Source organism: Protopterus annectens, chromosome 12.part0 (genome assembly GCF_019279795.1).
Source record: "Protopterus annectens isolate FY-2018-M chromosome 12.part0, PAN1.0, whole genome shotgun sequence".
NCBI lineage: Eukaryota > Metazoa > Chordata > Ceratodontiformes > Protopteridae > Protopterus > Protopterus annectens.
Window position 1 is genome coordinate 1,094,545,228 of NC_056746.1, and position 16,093 is coordinate 1,094,561,320.

General features: G+C 44.6%; 1 protein-coding gene across 2 annotated transcripts in view; it reads right to left on the reverse strand.

Moving 5' to 3' along the window:
* SRSF6 (serine and arginine rich splicing factor 6) overlaps positions 1-16,093 on the reverse strand; it is an 826,370-nt gene that overhangs the window by 166,755 nt on the left and 643,522 nt on the right. For both annotated transcript variants that reach the window (XM_044090109.1, XM_044090110.1), the window contains exon 5: positions 195-290. In XM_044090109.1, the coding sequence (XP_043946044.1) occupies positions 195-290 (96 nt within the window). The remainder of the gene's footprint in view (positions 1-194; positions 291-16,093) is intronic.

Consider the following 16,093-nt stretch of genomic DNA (forward strand, 5'->3'; position numbering starts at 1 on the left):
ACGTAAAAATCTAATGCCAATCATTAGCGGATTGAAGTTCTGCTGTGGCGACCCCCAACTGGGAAAAGCCGAAAGAGAACTGTTTTGGCACATGCACACTAAAAGCCTATAAACAGCAACAAAAATCATGAAGAGGTACTGTATTTGAAATTATAAGCATTTAAAAAAACATCTTGCACTAAAAATATGCTTACCGCGACCGGGATCTGCTTCTAGAAGCACTTCGAGATCTACTACGACTGCTTCTGCGACTTCTGCTACGAGAACGGCGTCTACTCCTAGATCGTGACCTAGAAATTTATGAACATTTATCAAAATATGCATAAAATAGTTTGAATGCTTGTGACAAAGTCCATCCCAAAGACATTTCAGCACACAGCTGTGGCTAGTCTTTTAAAATGCACTACCATTACAGTAACAGTTCTTTTTGCAGAAATCCAACTATCTTAAATTTCTCCTACTCTAACCAATACAAGCAGCTTCATTCAACCCTGTCGTTACTGCAATTCCTACCTGAACATAACTTGATTAGTATGCGTTAAAAGGTACAGTAACAGTATTTTTGAAACACTGGTGAACCATGACATTCAATATTTGTAATTGCAAGAGAAAATATGGCCTGTTGTACCAACCCAGCTCTCAGAATATACCTTAGATTATCTTAACACCAGCTTTTGACCTCCACTGTGCACAAAGATACACAAGTTCTGACATCTATGATTGGGAGTAAAGCCTTATGAAAGAACGTATCCCAGAATAACCACACATTCATTAATTTGGCCATTCAACAATCAAAATTACACAAGAATCACAATTCCAAGTACAGACACGCTTGGGTCACCTTTGTCCTGATGCTTGCCAACCATTTAGCTACTTAGCACCAAACTGCTGACACTCATTTACTGAAGTCCTACTTTTAAAACACACAGATTTAACATTGTGACTCCACACTAAATTTATTTTATTTAATCTTTACACTAACCAGGTTAGTCTCACTAGGTCAGTGACTTCTCAGGACAGATCAGAGGTAGAATTCATATTGATGGGGGAAGTTTGGCCAGGACACAGGAACTTTTAGTGCCATGGAATCTTTTATATCTACCAACTCGGACAGATGGTGCATCAGTTTAACGTCTCATTCAGGATGGCACATTCAGAATTGCAGCATTCAATTAACACTGCACTGCAGTATCAGTTCTGGGGGGGGGGGGGTCAACCAGATCCAGAGGAATCTGCCCAACAAGCTGGACTCCCACAATTCTCCAAACAAGGGTGTGGGTCGATTAGTCCCAGTGTGAAGATTTACACTTGCATCTCTGGTAAGTGGCTGTTTCACCTGTGCCAGCTTAGTTTCTTTTCTAGACAGTGAGAAGGTGGCTACATATTACAGAATGGCCAGCACAGAAAGTACATTTTTAAGACTTGACTTCAAAACACTGCCTTTAAGAGCTACTGGCAAAAAAAAAAAAAAAAAAGTAAGTCAGCAGCTGTACTTTACATTATTCTGAAAGTGTAAAGAAAGGACCAGGCAGATGTACCCACAGATATGCACTTATCCATCTGAAGATGCTCAACAGCTAAAGCAGATAATGTTCTCTACGACTGCGTCCGAATCATTCATAGGCTCTCCCTCCCATGCTGCTCCAGGCAAAAAAGACAGACATGTCAAAGTAAACCCTTTATAAAATCACTTGCAATCACGGTCTTGAAGGTGGTTTGGGTGTGCTAGTCAGTGCTGTAGCAAAATCAGTCTTAAGATTTGTCAGGAAAATCTTTATCGTACTTCTCAAAATTATGTACTCACCATAACATTCCATCCATACTGTCTGCTTCAGTTTATCAAACCTGTGGGTTCTCAGTTCCGAGCTTGGAACAGATTATGGTCATCAGCAAGCTTAGGATCCAAAGTTAGATCTCCTCCCAACCTTCCCATAATGCCTAGCTCCTCTGAGATACCACAGAGTTGGCTGCAAATGTTTATAATTAATAAATTGCATTCCAAGAAAAGACTACAGCAAAAAAAAAAAAAAGTTGCTCAGGGGCTTGGAGGAAAGTACAGTTGGATAAAATCTTAACACAACCTTCAATGTCCTTCTCTTCTATATGCTGCTGCATCCATACAGTACAGTTGTGTACACTTACCATAAATGTAGATGTTAGAGTGTATTCACTGTTGCAGTCATCACATTCGGGTTATCTGCCTGCAGGTAGCCCTCAGCCGGCCTGAATACCAGAGTTTTTGGATTTCTGTCTCAGATGCTGTCGCTTCTTTCATGACGTCAGGGGTATAAAACATGCAGCAGATGCCATTACAATAGTTTTTCTTGCCCCAGATGTCAGGTGCCCCCACAATAGGAAGCAATTACACATGAAAAAAATATATATAACCAAACAAGGAAAGGTAGAGCCAAGAGAAGTCAGGGGGCTGGAGGAAGGGTAACCAGGACTGCAACACTGAACACACTCGAACATCTACATTTATAGTAAGTATACACAAATGTACTATGTTCGTGTTTCACTGCTGCAGTCATCACATTTGCTATTAAGCCCTGCAAGACTGCGGTGGCAAATCCAGCTCTGGATTTAGAAAAGATAGGCAGGTGGTAATGCTTGGTGTAGGTATGTACAGAGCTCCAGGAAGCAGCTTCCAGGATGTCCCTGGTAGGGACTCCTCTGAGAAATGCCGTAGAGGTAGATGCATCCCTGGTGGAATGTGATCTTATCCCCTGTGGGGTAGGTTTTCCATGATGCTTGTAGCAGAAATGAATGCAATGGGCTATATATATTTGGGAATGGTTTGCTCTGAAATGGCCTTCCCCCCTCTGCCCCTGCAGCAAAGCCAACTACGCAGCTAGTCAAATTTTGAGAGGCGTAGTCCTGTCCAAATAGAATCTAAGCCGTCTGTGCACATCCAGTGTGCAATATCAGTTGCCCTTTGTTTTGTGGATTAGTGAAAAAGTAGGCAAATGAATGGCCTGGTTTACGGCCACACTAGACACCACCTTGGGCACAAAAGGATTAGTCCCGAGGGAAACCCTGTCCGCATGGAAGATAATGAAGGAGGGCCTGTAATTCAGACACTCTTCCTGCTGAAGTGATGGCTACAAGTAAAGCTGTTTTCCAAGAAAGGTATTTCAACTCTGCTGTTGCAGCTGGCTCAGGAGGTGGAAGAGTGAGCTATTCCAATATAAAGTTAAGGTCCCAGGCTGGAGTGGGAGCTCTTCTGGGGGGGGGGGGGGGGAGAGGCTGCTCTAATTTTTTGGCCCCTCTTAAGGAACTGTTTTAGCAAGGGGTGAGAGAAGAGGGGTGGCTCAGTATTATAATGTGCTGAAATGGCAGAGGCATGAATCTTAATTGACGAGAATAAGGATAGGCCCTTATGGAGCATTTCTGTTAAGTACTCTAGAATACGAGGTAGGCTGGGCACCGTTGTGCCCATCCCCTTGAGTCTGGCTCCAGGAACAGTATCTTTTCTACTTTTCAGCACAGGATTTTTTGGTACTAGGCCTCTGCCTCCAGAATGACATCCTGCACCTGCTTACTGAGGGATGCAAGAAGAGAGCTCATGGAATTAAGCCAGGGTGCAAAGTTCAAGGTTTGAAGCTGGGGGTGCAGAACCTAGCCCGCCTGCTGGGAGAGCAGGGAAGGGGTCTGAGGCAGGTGCCATGCTTCCACAGTGACATACTGCACAAAAGGGGGTACCAGTGCTGGCGTGGCCAGTCTGGTGCAATAAGTACTGTCCTTGGTTTGTCCTGTTTGATTAGCAGAACTTTGGAGAGGAGAAGCAGAGCGGGAAAGGCTTTCTTAGATGAAAGACAGGTCCATCCACTTTCCAAGCTTGCCTGCGGGGAATGCTTGCGCAGAATTTGTCCAATTGGTAGTTCTGAGGGGAGGCAAACAGGTCTACCTCTGGGTTCCCCTTTTTGTTTCTCAAAATGTTGAACATCTTTGGTTCCAGTTTCCACTCGTGGGTCCATGAGATTTCTGCTTGGGTCTGCCAGTGAATTTAGCTTGCCTGGCAGGAAATGAGCTTGTAGGTGCACTTGGTAGCTCAAGGCTATGTTTCACATAGCCATGGCTAGTCTGCAGAGAGGATACGAGTGGGTTCCCCCTGCTTATGTACCACATAACAGTGGTGTTCTACTAATTGTCCAGGAAGAATGTGGTCCTTGAATGCTGTCAGGGAATTCTGTACAGCTAACATTTCTTTTTGATTGATATCCAAGTGCATGACTCTGATTCAATTTGCCTTAAATGCACTGCCCTGCCAAGTGAGCCCCCCACATGCATAGTCTGAAGTGTGCGTTAAGGTTTGGGCGGCAGGGGGTAGAGTGAATGGCAGCCCCTTGTTGTGGTAGCAGGCCTCTGCCCACCAAAGGAACTCTGTCTTTATACAAAGAATGATGGGAATCATTGATTTCAGGTCCTGAGAATGTTGACACCATAGGCTTTTTAGATACCATTGTAGTTTCATTCATATGCAATCTTGCATATGGAATTAGTACAATGTAAGAGGCCATGAACCCCAGGGCTTGCAGGATTTTCCTTGCAGACAGCTGGGTCTTTGTGGCCAGTAATTTGAAGTAGGTTGTCAAACTTGTTTCTCTGGCGTGAGGTAAGCCATCTGGGAATTTGTTTTCAAGCTTGTTCCCAGAAATACAATTTGTTGGCAGGGTACTAGATGAGGTTTCTTTTCGTTTATGGTGTACCCCAGTCAGGTTAGCAGTTTCTTTACAAATGCCAGATTTAGTTCTGCCTGAATTAGACAATCTTCCAGGTATGGGTATATCTGAATAGTTCTTTGCCTGCAAAATGCAAAGACTGGAGCTAGGCACTTTGTGAATACCCTGGGCGCAGTAGATAAGCCAAAGGGAAATGCAGAGAACAGATAGGGCATGTAGCCTGCTCCGAAGCGTAGGTATTTCCTGCAAGATTCCCTTATTGGAATGTGCAGGTAAGCTTCAAGTCCAAGGTTGCCAACCAGGCATCTTTGCCTAGCATAGGAAGCAGCTGTTGAGTTAGCATTTTAAAATTTGGGATTACCAAAAAGGTGTTTAGAAGTGAAAAGTCCAGGATAGGATGCAAGGAGCGGTCTTTTCTAGGTACCAGGAAAAGTCTGGAGTAAAAACCTTGTCCCCTTTCTTCTGCCGGGACAGGCTGAATAGCCCTGATACTTACGAAAGTACAGTTGTGTACACTTACCATAAATGTAGATGTTAAGAGTGTACTCACTGTTGCAGTCATTACATTTGGGTAATCTGCTGGCATGTTGCCCTCAGTCGGCCTGATTAACAGTCTTGGGTCTTGTGTTGGTTGCTGTCCCTTCTTCCATGACATCAGGTCGTTAGGGGTATAAAACATGCAGCCGACACCATTACATCAGTTTTTCTTGCCCCAGATGTCAGGTGCCTCACAAATGGGGAGCTATATATGTAAATTAAAACAAAAAATATATACCTCCAATCAAAAGCAAATATACCATAAAGGCTTTTAAGCATATAAGTAGAAGTATAGTAAGAGAAAAACAAGGGGCTGGAGGGTGGGTAACCAGGACTGCAACAGTGAATACACCAACATCTACATTTATGGTAAGTGTACACAACTGTACTATGTTCTTCGTGTTTTACTGTTGCAGTCATTACATTTGGGTAGATTCCCAAAGCTGTGGTTGGGAGGATGGATTTATACAGCATTAGTACCAGCTATAAGGTCCTGCAGGACAGCAGTGACAAAGCCAGCTCTGGATTTAGAGAAGAGAGGTAAATGGTAATGTTTGGTGAACGTATGAACGGAGCTCCAGGTAGCAGCTTCTAGAAGGTCTCTGGTAGAAACACTTCTGAGAAAGGCTGTAGAAGTAGATGCAGCCCTGGTGAAATGAGATATGATCCCTAGGGGGATAGTTTTACCATAGTGCTTATAGCAGAAACTAATACAATGGCTTATCCATTTGGAAATAGTCTACTTTGAAATGGCCTTTCCTCTGCCCCTACAGCAAATGCCACCAGTAGTTCAGATTTTCTTAGATTTTGTCCTAAGTAAAACCTAAGTTGTCTGTGTACATCCAATTAATGCAGGATCCGCTCCCCCTTGTTTTGTGGATTGGGAAAGAAAGTTGGCAAATGATTGGTCTGATTTAGAGCCACACTGGATACCACCTTAGGGCATTAAGGAGGGACTGGTCCCGAGAGACACCCTGTCCACATGAAAAATAATGAAAGGCTCCACTGCCATAAGAGCCTGTAATTCAGAAATCCTTCTAGCTGAAGTGACTGCTAAAAGGAAAGCTGTTTTCCAGGAGAGAAATTTTAGGTCTGCAGTAGCAGCTGGCTTGAAAGGAGGGAGGGTGAGTTTTTCCAATACAAAACTGAGGTCCTAGGCAGGGGTAGGAGCTCTCCTGGGAGGTCGTAAGTTTTTGGCCCCTCCGAGATGCTGCTTTAGCAGAGGATGAAAGAATAGGGGAAGTTCTGTGTTGTAATGAGCTGAAATGGCAGAGGGATGGGATCTTTATAGAAGAAAAGGACAGGCCCTTGTGAAGCAACTCAGTTAAGTATTGTAAAATCTGAGGAATATTGAGCACTGCTGTCTTACTACTCACAGAATCTTTTCCATTTGTCAGCATAAGATTTTCTAGTACTTAGCCTTCTCACCTCCAAAATGACATCCATCACAGGTTTGCTGAGGGATGCCAAGGGTGAATTTAGGTGATTAGCCACGCTGCAAGATTCAAAGTATGGAGCAGAGTGTGCAGAATTTGGTTGTTCTGCTGAGGCAGCTAAGTAAGGTGTCTGAGGCAAGCGCCATGGAGGAAGGTGCGACTCACTGGGCAGGAGTAGGTACCAATGTTGGAGAGGCCAGTCTGGAGCAATCAGAATAATTTTTGGTTTGTGCTGTCTTACTTTTAGTAGAACTTTGGAGAGCAGAGGCGGGAAAGGCATAGACCGATAGGTTTTTCAGTTTCCATTTGTGTGGGTCCATGAGATTTCTGCTTAGTCTGCCAGAATATTCAGTTTTCCTGGCAGGAATTGAGCTTGTAGTTGTATTTGGTATGTCAAGGCCATGCTCCACAATGCCATGGCTAGTCTGCAAAGGGGGTAGGAATGTGTACCCCCCCTGCCCATTTATGTACCACATAACTGTGGTGTGGTCTATCATTAATTGTCCTGGAGGAAGGTAGTCCTTTAAGGCCGTCAGTGCCATTCTACACAGCTAGCATCTCTTTCTGATTGATATGAAGGTGCACATGATTTGGGCTCCATTTGCCCTGAATGCACTTTCCTGCGAGATGAGACCCCCAAGCACAGTCTGATGCGTCTGTAGTTAGGGTTTGGGCGGCAGGGGGTGGAGTGAATGGCAGTCCCTTGTTTTGGTGGCAGGCCTCTGCCCACCATAGGAACTCTAGCTGCAGGCAAGGTATGATAGGAATCATTGTTTCCAGGCTCTGACCATGTTGACTACATAAACTAAGTACCACTGAAGTTTCCTCATATGCAGTCTTGCATATGAAATTAGAAGAATGCAGGAGGCCATGAACCCCAAGGCTTGCAGAATTTGTCTTGCAGTTACAGCAGGGTTTGTGGCCACCTGTTCGAAGTAAGTCACCAATTGAATTTGCTTTTCTGGCGTAAGGTAAGCCTTCTGGGCAGTTGTATTCACGCTTGCACCCAGGAATGTAATTTTTTGACAGGGTACCAGTTGTGATTTCTTATGGTGTATCCTAGACAAGTTAGAACCCTTTTTGTCCTGGGTTATCAGTTGCCAGTTTCGTGCATGAAGTGCCAGTTTCCCCCCCAAAGGGGTGGCTAAAAGGTAAGTGCTTGGTAGAGGGAAGTCATTGAGACAGTTTACCATAGGGAGGTGTCTTGCTGTTTCCAGATTTGGAGGTGGAGGCACCCCATTTTGTTTTGCTCTAAAAGTCCCTTGTGACAAACCTGGAGCCTTTGGAATGTCTGGGTTTGACTTGAGTGGCTCTCAAAGGGACAGGAAAGGACCAGTTTTTAGTAGGCCAGTGCCTACTAAATCTTGGAGGTTGCACTTGTAAGAAATCTTTCACAGTTTGCATAGATTTAGCTTTATCTTCCATCTTTAAAACTTCTTCAGCCTTATTACCAAAGAGACTGTCCTGTTGTAAAGGAGTATCCAACAATTTTGCTTTAACATGATCAGGCAGAGTTTGCTCTTTGAGCCAAGCATGCCTTCTTAGCACAGACCCAGTTAAAACAGCCCTGCAAGAGGCTTCAAAAGAATCAAAACCACATTGTAAAGTATGTTTTCCAACTTGTTCAGCTGAAAACAATAAATCCTGTAACTCTAGCTTCCACACAGTCAGAAATCATCATTTTCTGTTTAAGCAGTCCCAGGGCATGCTGTTGATATTTAAGCATATGAAATTGAGTTTAAAGCCCGGATTGCCAAGGTTGCAAAAGTGTAAACCTTACTACCCCATCTATCCAGCACCCTGGAATCTCTATCAGAAGGGGTAGGATTTTTAGCAGTAGATGCGGATCTGCAATAGGATTTTTGAAAAGGAATTTGTGGGAGTCAGGAACCCTGTAGTATCTGTCTGGCTTACAAGGAGCCGGAGGAAGAGAATCAGGAGCCATACTAGATTCTTGAAAAACATCAACAATGTCTAGAACAGGAGGTATAGCCAAAGGCCTATGCTGAGGAAGAAGTAAATCCCCAAGTCTCTTTAGATTCAGAGAAATCCTGACTTTCCCAGTGGAAATTTTCCCTTAGGTATGTAAAGTTTCCCCAAAAGAAAAATCCTCAGGGGGAGAAGCAGAAAGAATGGAGTCTTCTGCATCAGAGTCCTCATAAGTAGGTATAGACAAATCCTGTTAATTAGAAGAGTCAGAAAAAATATCCTGCTCAGAAGATTAATAATCAATGTCTTGCCTAGGCCTCTTAGAAGGAAGGGGTTGACTACTCCTGATCAGAGTAATTAAATCTTCAGCCATTTTGATAATTTGTTTTTTAGGCATAGGGGCCTGCACATATGGCCCAGGCTTCAGTTTTTTTAGACACAGATTTAGATGTTGGCCTTAGTTTTGAAGATGGTGTTGGTCTAATATACAAATCTGCATGCCTGAAAACACCCTCAGAAGCCAGTGCCTACACAGCGGCTCCAGACCCATCTAAGGTAGAGACATCCGCGGGTTCAATAATTGAAGCATCTTGTGGCATACTGGACTCTGAATGGGTCTCAGTAAAGGCCTGCGAATCAGAAGTAGCGGGTATCAGGGGCTGTGAAAGCACCTCGCTGAGTACCAGCGGACTGGCTTAGAAGTCAGCCATCAGTTTTGGACGACAGTCTTTCTTTGCGTTTTTTTAGGTATTCCGGTAGTTGGATTGCTAAGACATTTCTGGATAATTAAATCATGAGCCAAAATATTCAGAAGCAAAAATATACCGATGTGTTGATTAAATTGATCTCTAAACCAACAGCAAGGTACGTCGTGGTCAGGGCCTAGGCAAGGAATACAGTATAAATGAAAGTCCCTATGAGATATTTGCTTCCCACAAGTAAGGCAATTAACTTTTACTGACATCGGCAAGGAGCAAGAAAAAGTTTCCCCAACGGGGTAATTAGCTTTTAGTTTAAGACTTCGGTTCTGAAACGAAAATTTCAGGAGTCGGCCGACCGGCACTTGAACTGCTTCTGCTTCGGGCACTGCAGGGCAAGAAAGACTGATGTAATGGCGTTGGCTGCATGTTTTATACTCCTGATGCCATGGAAGAAGGGACAGCAACAGACGCAGGACCCAAACTTTGTTAAGGCCGACTGAGGGCAACCTGCCAGCAGATTACCCAAATGTAATTACTGCAACAGTGAAACACGAAGAAAGTACAGTTTTGTACCTACCATAAATGTAGATGTCCGATAGGAATGCATCTGCAGTCCTTACAAATGGGCTGTCCTGTCGTCAGGCAGCCCTTCGGTCGGCCGGATTCCAAAGTCTGGGTCTGGCCTCGGCTGGTGTCGCACTTCACCCGACGTCATAGCTGCAGTTATTCGGGTATAAAGGCATCAGCCGACGCCATTTTCCTCTGTTTCTTGCCCCAGATGCCAGGTGCCCTCTTGGAAGGCTAAATTTGGATAAATGCCAATGATTCCAAATAGTAGAGAGCAAACACAAAAAATAAGCATGTATGTACATATATACAACAAATACACCATAATAGATTCCCCCAGCTAGCTATAAGATGGGCAAATACCCTAGGAGCACCACAGAGGGGAAGGGTGGGTAATCCTGACTGCAGATGCATTCCTATCGGACATCTACATTTATGGTAAGTACAAAACTGTACTATGTCCTTCAAGGATGCATCTGCAGTCCTTACAAATGGGTAGAATACCATAGCCAAACTGGGGGAGGTGGACAAATAAAGTTATGGTGTAGTTAGGATCCCTTGCAAAACAGCAGTGGCAAAGCCTGCTCGGGATCTAGAGTATAAAGGTAAATTATAATGCTTGGCAAATGTATGCACGGAGCTCCAAGTAGCAGCTTCTAAAATGTCCTTGGTAGCCACTCCTCGTAAGAAGGCTGTGGTAGTGGCTGTTGCCCTTGTAGAGTGAGGCCTGATGTTCTCTGGAGTTTTCTTTCCATGGTAGGAGTAACAAAATCTAATGCAATTTCCTATCCACTTGGAGATTGTCTGTTTTGAAATTGCTTTTCCTTCCCTTCCTGTTGCATATGCTACCAGTAGCTGGTCAGTTTTTCTATTGCCCTTGGTCCTGTCCAGGTAATAGCGTAATTGTCTATGCACATCCAAGGTATTTAGTAGTCTTTCTCCCCTGTTCTGCGGGTTAGGGAAGAATGTAGGTAGGTGGATAGCCTGATTTAAGGAAAATCTGGAAACCACCTTAGGCATAAAGGAAGGATTTGTTCTCATGGACACTATCTTGATGGAAGATCAGGAAGGGTTGCACTGCCATTAATGCCTGAAGTTCAGATACCCTTCTTGCTGAAGTGATTGTCAGCAGGAAAGCAGTCTTCCATGATAAGTATTGCAATTCTGATGTTGCTGCTGGTTCGAAAGTAGGACAGGCCTGTGTGGAAGAGCTCTGCCAAGTATTCCAGAATGTTGGCTATGTTTACCAGTGACACATCATCTCCTTTTTCAGTACTCCAAATGAGATATCTCTTCCATTTTGCTGAATAATTTTTTCTTGTTGAGGGTCTGTGAGCCTCAAGGATTATGTCTTTAACCCTTTGGGATAAATTTGGGTTAATTGGTCTTATGCAATGTTCCAGGCAGTCAGCTGCAGAGTTTTCAGGTTGGGATGCAGATTGTTGTAATTGTTCTGTATTAACAGCAAGGGAACCAGGGGTAGTGGCCACATTTGTTCCCGAGACATGCTCCTCAGTAATGGGTACCAATGTTGCCTTGGCCAGTCTGGAGCTATCAGAATGATCCTTGGACGGTCCTCTTTGATCTTCAATAGCACTTTGTGCATCAAAGGAAGTGGTGGAAATGCATATGCTGCCAGGTTTTTCCAACTGAAGGATAGGAGTCCACCTTCCAAGCAAGTGGGTGGTACGTCCTTGTGCAGAATTTCTTTAGTTGGTGATTGTGTGGGGATGCAAATAAGTCTATTTCTGGGAGTCCCCATTTTTTTGTAATGGTTTTGAAGATGTCCGGATGCAGCATCCATTCGTGGGCATCCGTGGTAGTCCTGCTTAAAATGTCTGCTAGGATGTTTTCTTTTCCTGGTACAAAAATTGCTTTCAACTGTATGCTGTAGCTCCGGGCCACATTCCAGAGATCCAGTGCCATCCGGCAAAGAGGGTACGAGTGTGTGCCTCCCTGTTTGTTGATGTACCACATAACTGTGGTGTTGTCTGTCCTTATCATCAATAGACCTTGCTGAAGGAATGGTCTGAATGCCTGAATTGCCAGTTTTACTGCCAGCATTTCCTTTAGATTTATGTGTAGGTGCAGTTGGTTTTGAGTCCATAAGCCTTGTATGCACTTGTCCAGCATGTGTGCCCCCCATCCGAGGTCTGTCGTGATGGTTTGGCTTGGTTGAGCACTGTGAAAGGGCAATCCTGTGTTTGACAAGCCTGAGCCCACCATAGGAATTCTTGCTTCAGGCATGGAATAATGGGAATCTGGGTTTCCAAGCTGTGCTTGTGTTGAGACCATAAATTCCTTAGGTACCACTGTAGTTTTCTCATATGCAGCCTGGCATGAGGAACCAATATTATGCAGGATGCCATGAAGCCCAAGGCTTGCAGAACTTTTCTTGCTGTCAGATGGTTCTGTTTTGTTAAGGCCAAGAAGTAGAGAGGTAGCTGCTCCTGTTTTTCTACTGTTAGGAATGCCATTTGCCTTGATGTGTCCAACTCTGCACCCAAAAAGGTTATTCTCTGAGATGGTATCAGTCTTGACTTTTTTAAATTGACTGTGTATCCCAGGGCTTGTAGCAGATAAATGACCGTTTGTAAATCTTCTACTAGCTTGCTTTCGTTGTCCGCTTGTATCAGGCAGTCGTCCAGGTATGGGTAGATTTGGATTCCCTGAAGCCTGCAACGAGCAATTACTGATGCCAGGCATTTCGTGAACACTCTGGGCGCAGTAGATAAGCCAAAGGGCAATGCTGAGAATTGATAATGCTCTGATCCTGCAAGAAATCTGAGGTATCTTCTGCAGTTTGGTCGTATGGGGACGTGCAGGTATGCCTCCTTGAGATCTAGAGTCACCAGCCAAGACTCCTTGCCCAGCATGGGAAGAAGCTGCTGTAGGGTCAGCATTTTGAATTTTGGAACAATGAGGAATGTGTTTAAAGCGGACAAGTCGAGAATAGGTCTCCATTTGGCTTCTTTTCTTGGTACCAGGAAGAGTCTGGAGTAAAATCCCTTCCCTTGCTCCATAGATGGTACCTTTTCTACAGCTCTCATCCTTAATAATTGAGATATTTGTTTTAGTGCTTCTGCCTTTTGATCTGGAGGTAGGTTTGGCATTCCTCTCTTCCCTGGTAGAGTATGGAAGTGAAACCTGTAACCTTGGTCTATTATCTGCAAAATCCACTTGTCTCGTGATGTAATGCCAGTTTGTCGTAAATAAGGCTAGCTTCCCGCCTAAGGGTGCTTGCAGTTGTTCCCTGGTAGGCGGTGCCAGAGCCAAGTCACTGTGATTGACCAGTAGTTGTGGTGGTGGTGGCTGTGTCTGTGCCTCGCTGGTTGTTGCCCTGCCACTGACGTCCTCTGTAAGCACCCCTGGATTGGCTTCTGCCTCTTGAACGCCTATTCCTGCCTCTCTGAGTTCTGGAGGAGTCTGGAAAGGACCAATTCTTGGAGGGCCAATTCCTGCTAAACCTCGGTGGTTGGACCTGCAAGAAATCTTTGACTGTTTGGACAGATTTTGCCTTCTCTTCCATCTTCTTCAGTACCTGTTGTGCAGGAGAGCCAAACAAATTGATCTTATCCATAGGAGCATCTAATAGTTTTGATTTGACATGGTCTGGTAAGGCCTGTTCTTTTAGCCATGCATGCCTTCTCATGACTGTGCCAGTCATGGCTGATCTAAAGGAAGCCTCCAGTGCATCATAGCCGCATTTGAGGGAATGGTTACTGACTTGTTGAATGTTATGTACCATTTCCTGCACATATTTTTTTGTCTGTTTCATCTGAGGACACTTTTTTGGTTAACTGATCTAGTAAAAATTCTTGATACTGCATCATGTGAAATTGACAGTTCAAGGCCCTAGCTGAAAGAGTAGCAGAAGTGTAAACTTTTTTACCCCATCTCTCTAAGGATCTGGATTCCCTTTCAGAGGGGAGGGGTTTTTTGGCAGAGGTGGCTGCTACAGCCTTAGGTCCTTGGGAGATAGTCTCTGGATCTGCAAGGGGAGCCTTATATAAGTGGTAATGTGTGTCCGGGACCCTGTAGTATCTATCGGGCTTAACAGGGGCCGGAGGCAGAGAATCAGGAGCAGTACAAGCATCATTAAATGCATCATCTACAACAGAAAGAACTGGAGGTATGGCTAAAGGCCTATGTTGTGGTAAATGCAGCAAAGTTCTAAGCCTTTTTCTGGAATCTGAAAAATCCTGGCCCTGCCACTGAAATTGCTCCCTCATAGCATGCAGGGTTTCCCCAAAGGAAAATTCCTCAGGCGGAGAGGCAGAAGGAATGGACTCATCACCATCAGAGTCTTCATAAGGGGAGTATGGGGCCTCTGGAGGGTCTGTATCATTTGAATCATCAGAGGAATCATCTGAAGACACTGGCTCAGGGGGCTCTGCTCTAGGCCTCTTCTCTGGAGGCGGATGAGAGGTCCTGTCTGGTTGAGGTTGGGATCCTCGGATTAAAGAAATGAGATTTATTTATTTATTTATTTGCAGTTGGTTTACCAGGATAGTCCATTGGGCCAAAAGAACCCGTTTTCAATGGAGTCCTGGGGAGAAAAGCTCCAAATACAGACAAAAACAGGTACATGCAAAAATTACAATACTACTTATACAGAGTAAAAGATAAAAACATTTAATACATTTAGGTTCAAAAATTCAAGAAGCATTCAAAACAATGCAATCTGATGTGGAATAAATGTCAGGGGAATAAGTTAAAAGAGTAATGTTTTATGCATTCAAAAAGTTGTATAGACTTGCATTACAGGGTAGGTATTCTAAGGGAACGTAAGCTTAGATAGGAAGAGTTATGTATCGTATATGGGAAGAAGAATGGGAAGAAGATCCTGTGCTAAACTAAGCATTTGTGAACTAGAGCTAGGCCTGTGAGAGGGGGGCTTAGCAGGCACAGATTTAGTAGTTTTAGCTGCTTTAGCCCTGGCAAAGGCCTTAATGGACATGGCTGCAGGTGGCCTAGCAGCTCCACGTGCAGGGGTTGAAATATCCAAGGGAATAGTGTCTGACAATTCCTGAGAAACTAACAGTAAGTGGGATATCAGAAGCCGATTCCACGAGGTTAGAAGAGGCCTCGGCAGAAGGAAGATTTTCGGCTGAAGGAGGAACCGCTTGCTCGGTTTCAGCCGAAACAGACACTCGCGGTTGGCTTAACCGCGGTTTCATAAAACGTGGGACCGCGAGTGTCGGTCCTTTTCCTTGCGTTTTTTAGAAATTTGCGAAGTTGGAGGATCCGACGGCATAATATATGCAAAATCGGAGCCGAAAAACTCCTCAGCAAACTCCGACAGATGTCTAAGCGTCCGCCGGTTAAAAGAAGCACAGGCTAGACAAGCTGCGACGTCGTGGTCTGGGCCTAGACAAGGTAAGCAGTAAGAGTGGAAATCTTTGAGGTATTTGTTTCCCACATGTTAAACAGCTATTCACTTTTTCTGACATTGGCTGAGGCAAGAAAGAGTCCCCAACGGGGTACTTAGCTTTTTAGAAGTCTTCGAAGTAGTTCGTAATCTCTGGTTCTGACCGACCGGCACTTGCGAACAGCTTCTGCGGCGCAAGAAAGACTGAGGAAAATGGCGTCGGCTGATGCCTTTATACCCGAATAACTGCAGCTATGACGTCGGGTGAAGTGCGACACCAGCCGAGGCCAGACCCAGACTTTGGAATCCGGCCGACCGAAGGGCTGCCTGACGACAGGACAGCCCATTTGTAAGGACTGCAGATGCATCCTTGAAGGACATCATCCTGCTGTTGAGCCACTGCCCCACTGAATTGGGGGCAGGTCTGGCCAACAGTTTGGGGTTGGTAAGGTGTGGAAGTGGAATCTGTATCCTTGGGGAAACTATTTAAAACCTATTTGTCCTGGGTAATGAGTTCCCAGTTTTTTGCATGCAGGGCAATCTTTCCCCCTAAGGGAGCAGGCAGTTGAGCAGGGCTTGGAAGGTTTAAGGTTAAGTCATTGTGACAGTTTTCCATAAGGGGGTGTCTTACTACTTCCAGCTTTGGAAGTGGGAGCCCCCCACTGCTTAGGCCTGCGAGTACCTTGAGACTGTAGCCTAGGTGGTCTGCTGTTCCTAGGTTTGGACTGAAGGCCTGGAAGAGACAGGAAAGGACCAATTCTTAGAAAGCCAATGCCTACTAAATTTGGGAGGCTGTACTTGCAGGAAATCTAACAGTTTGCATAGATTTATCTTTTTCCTCCATCTTTTAAGTACTACTTCTGCTCTTGC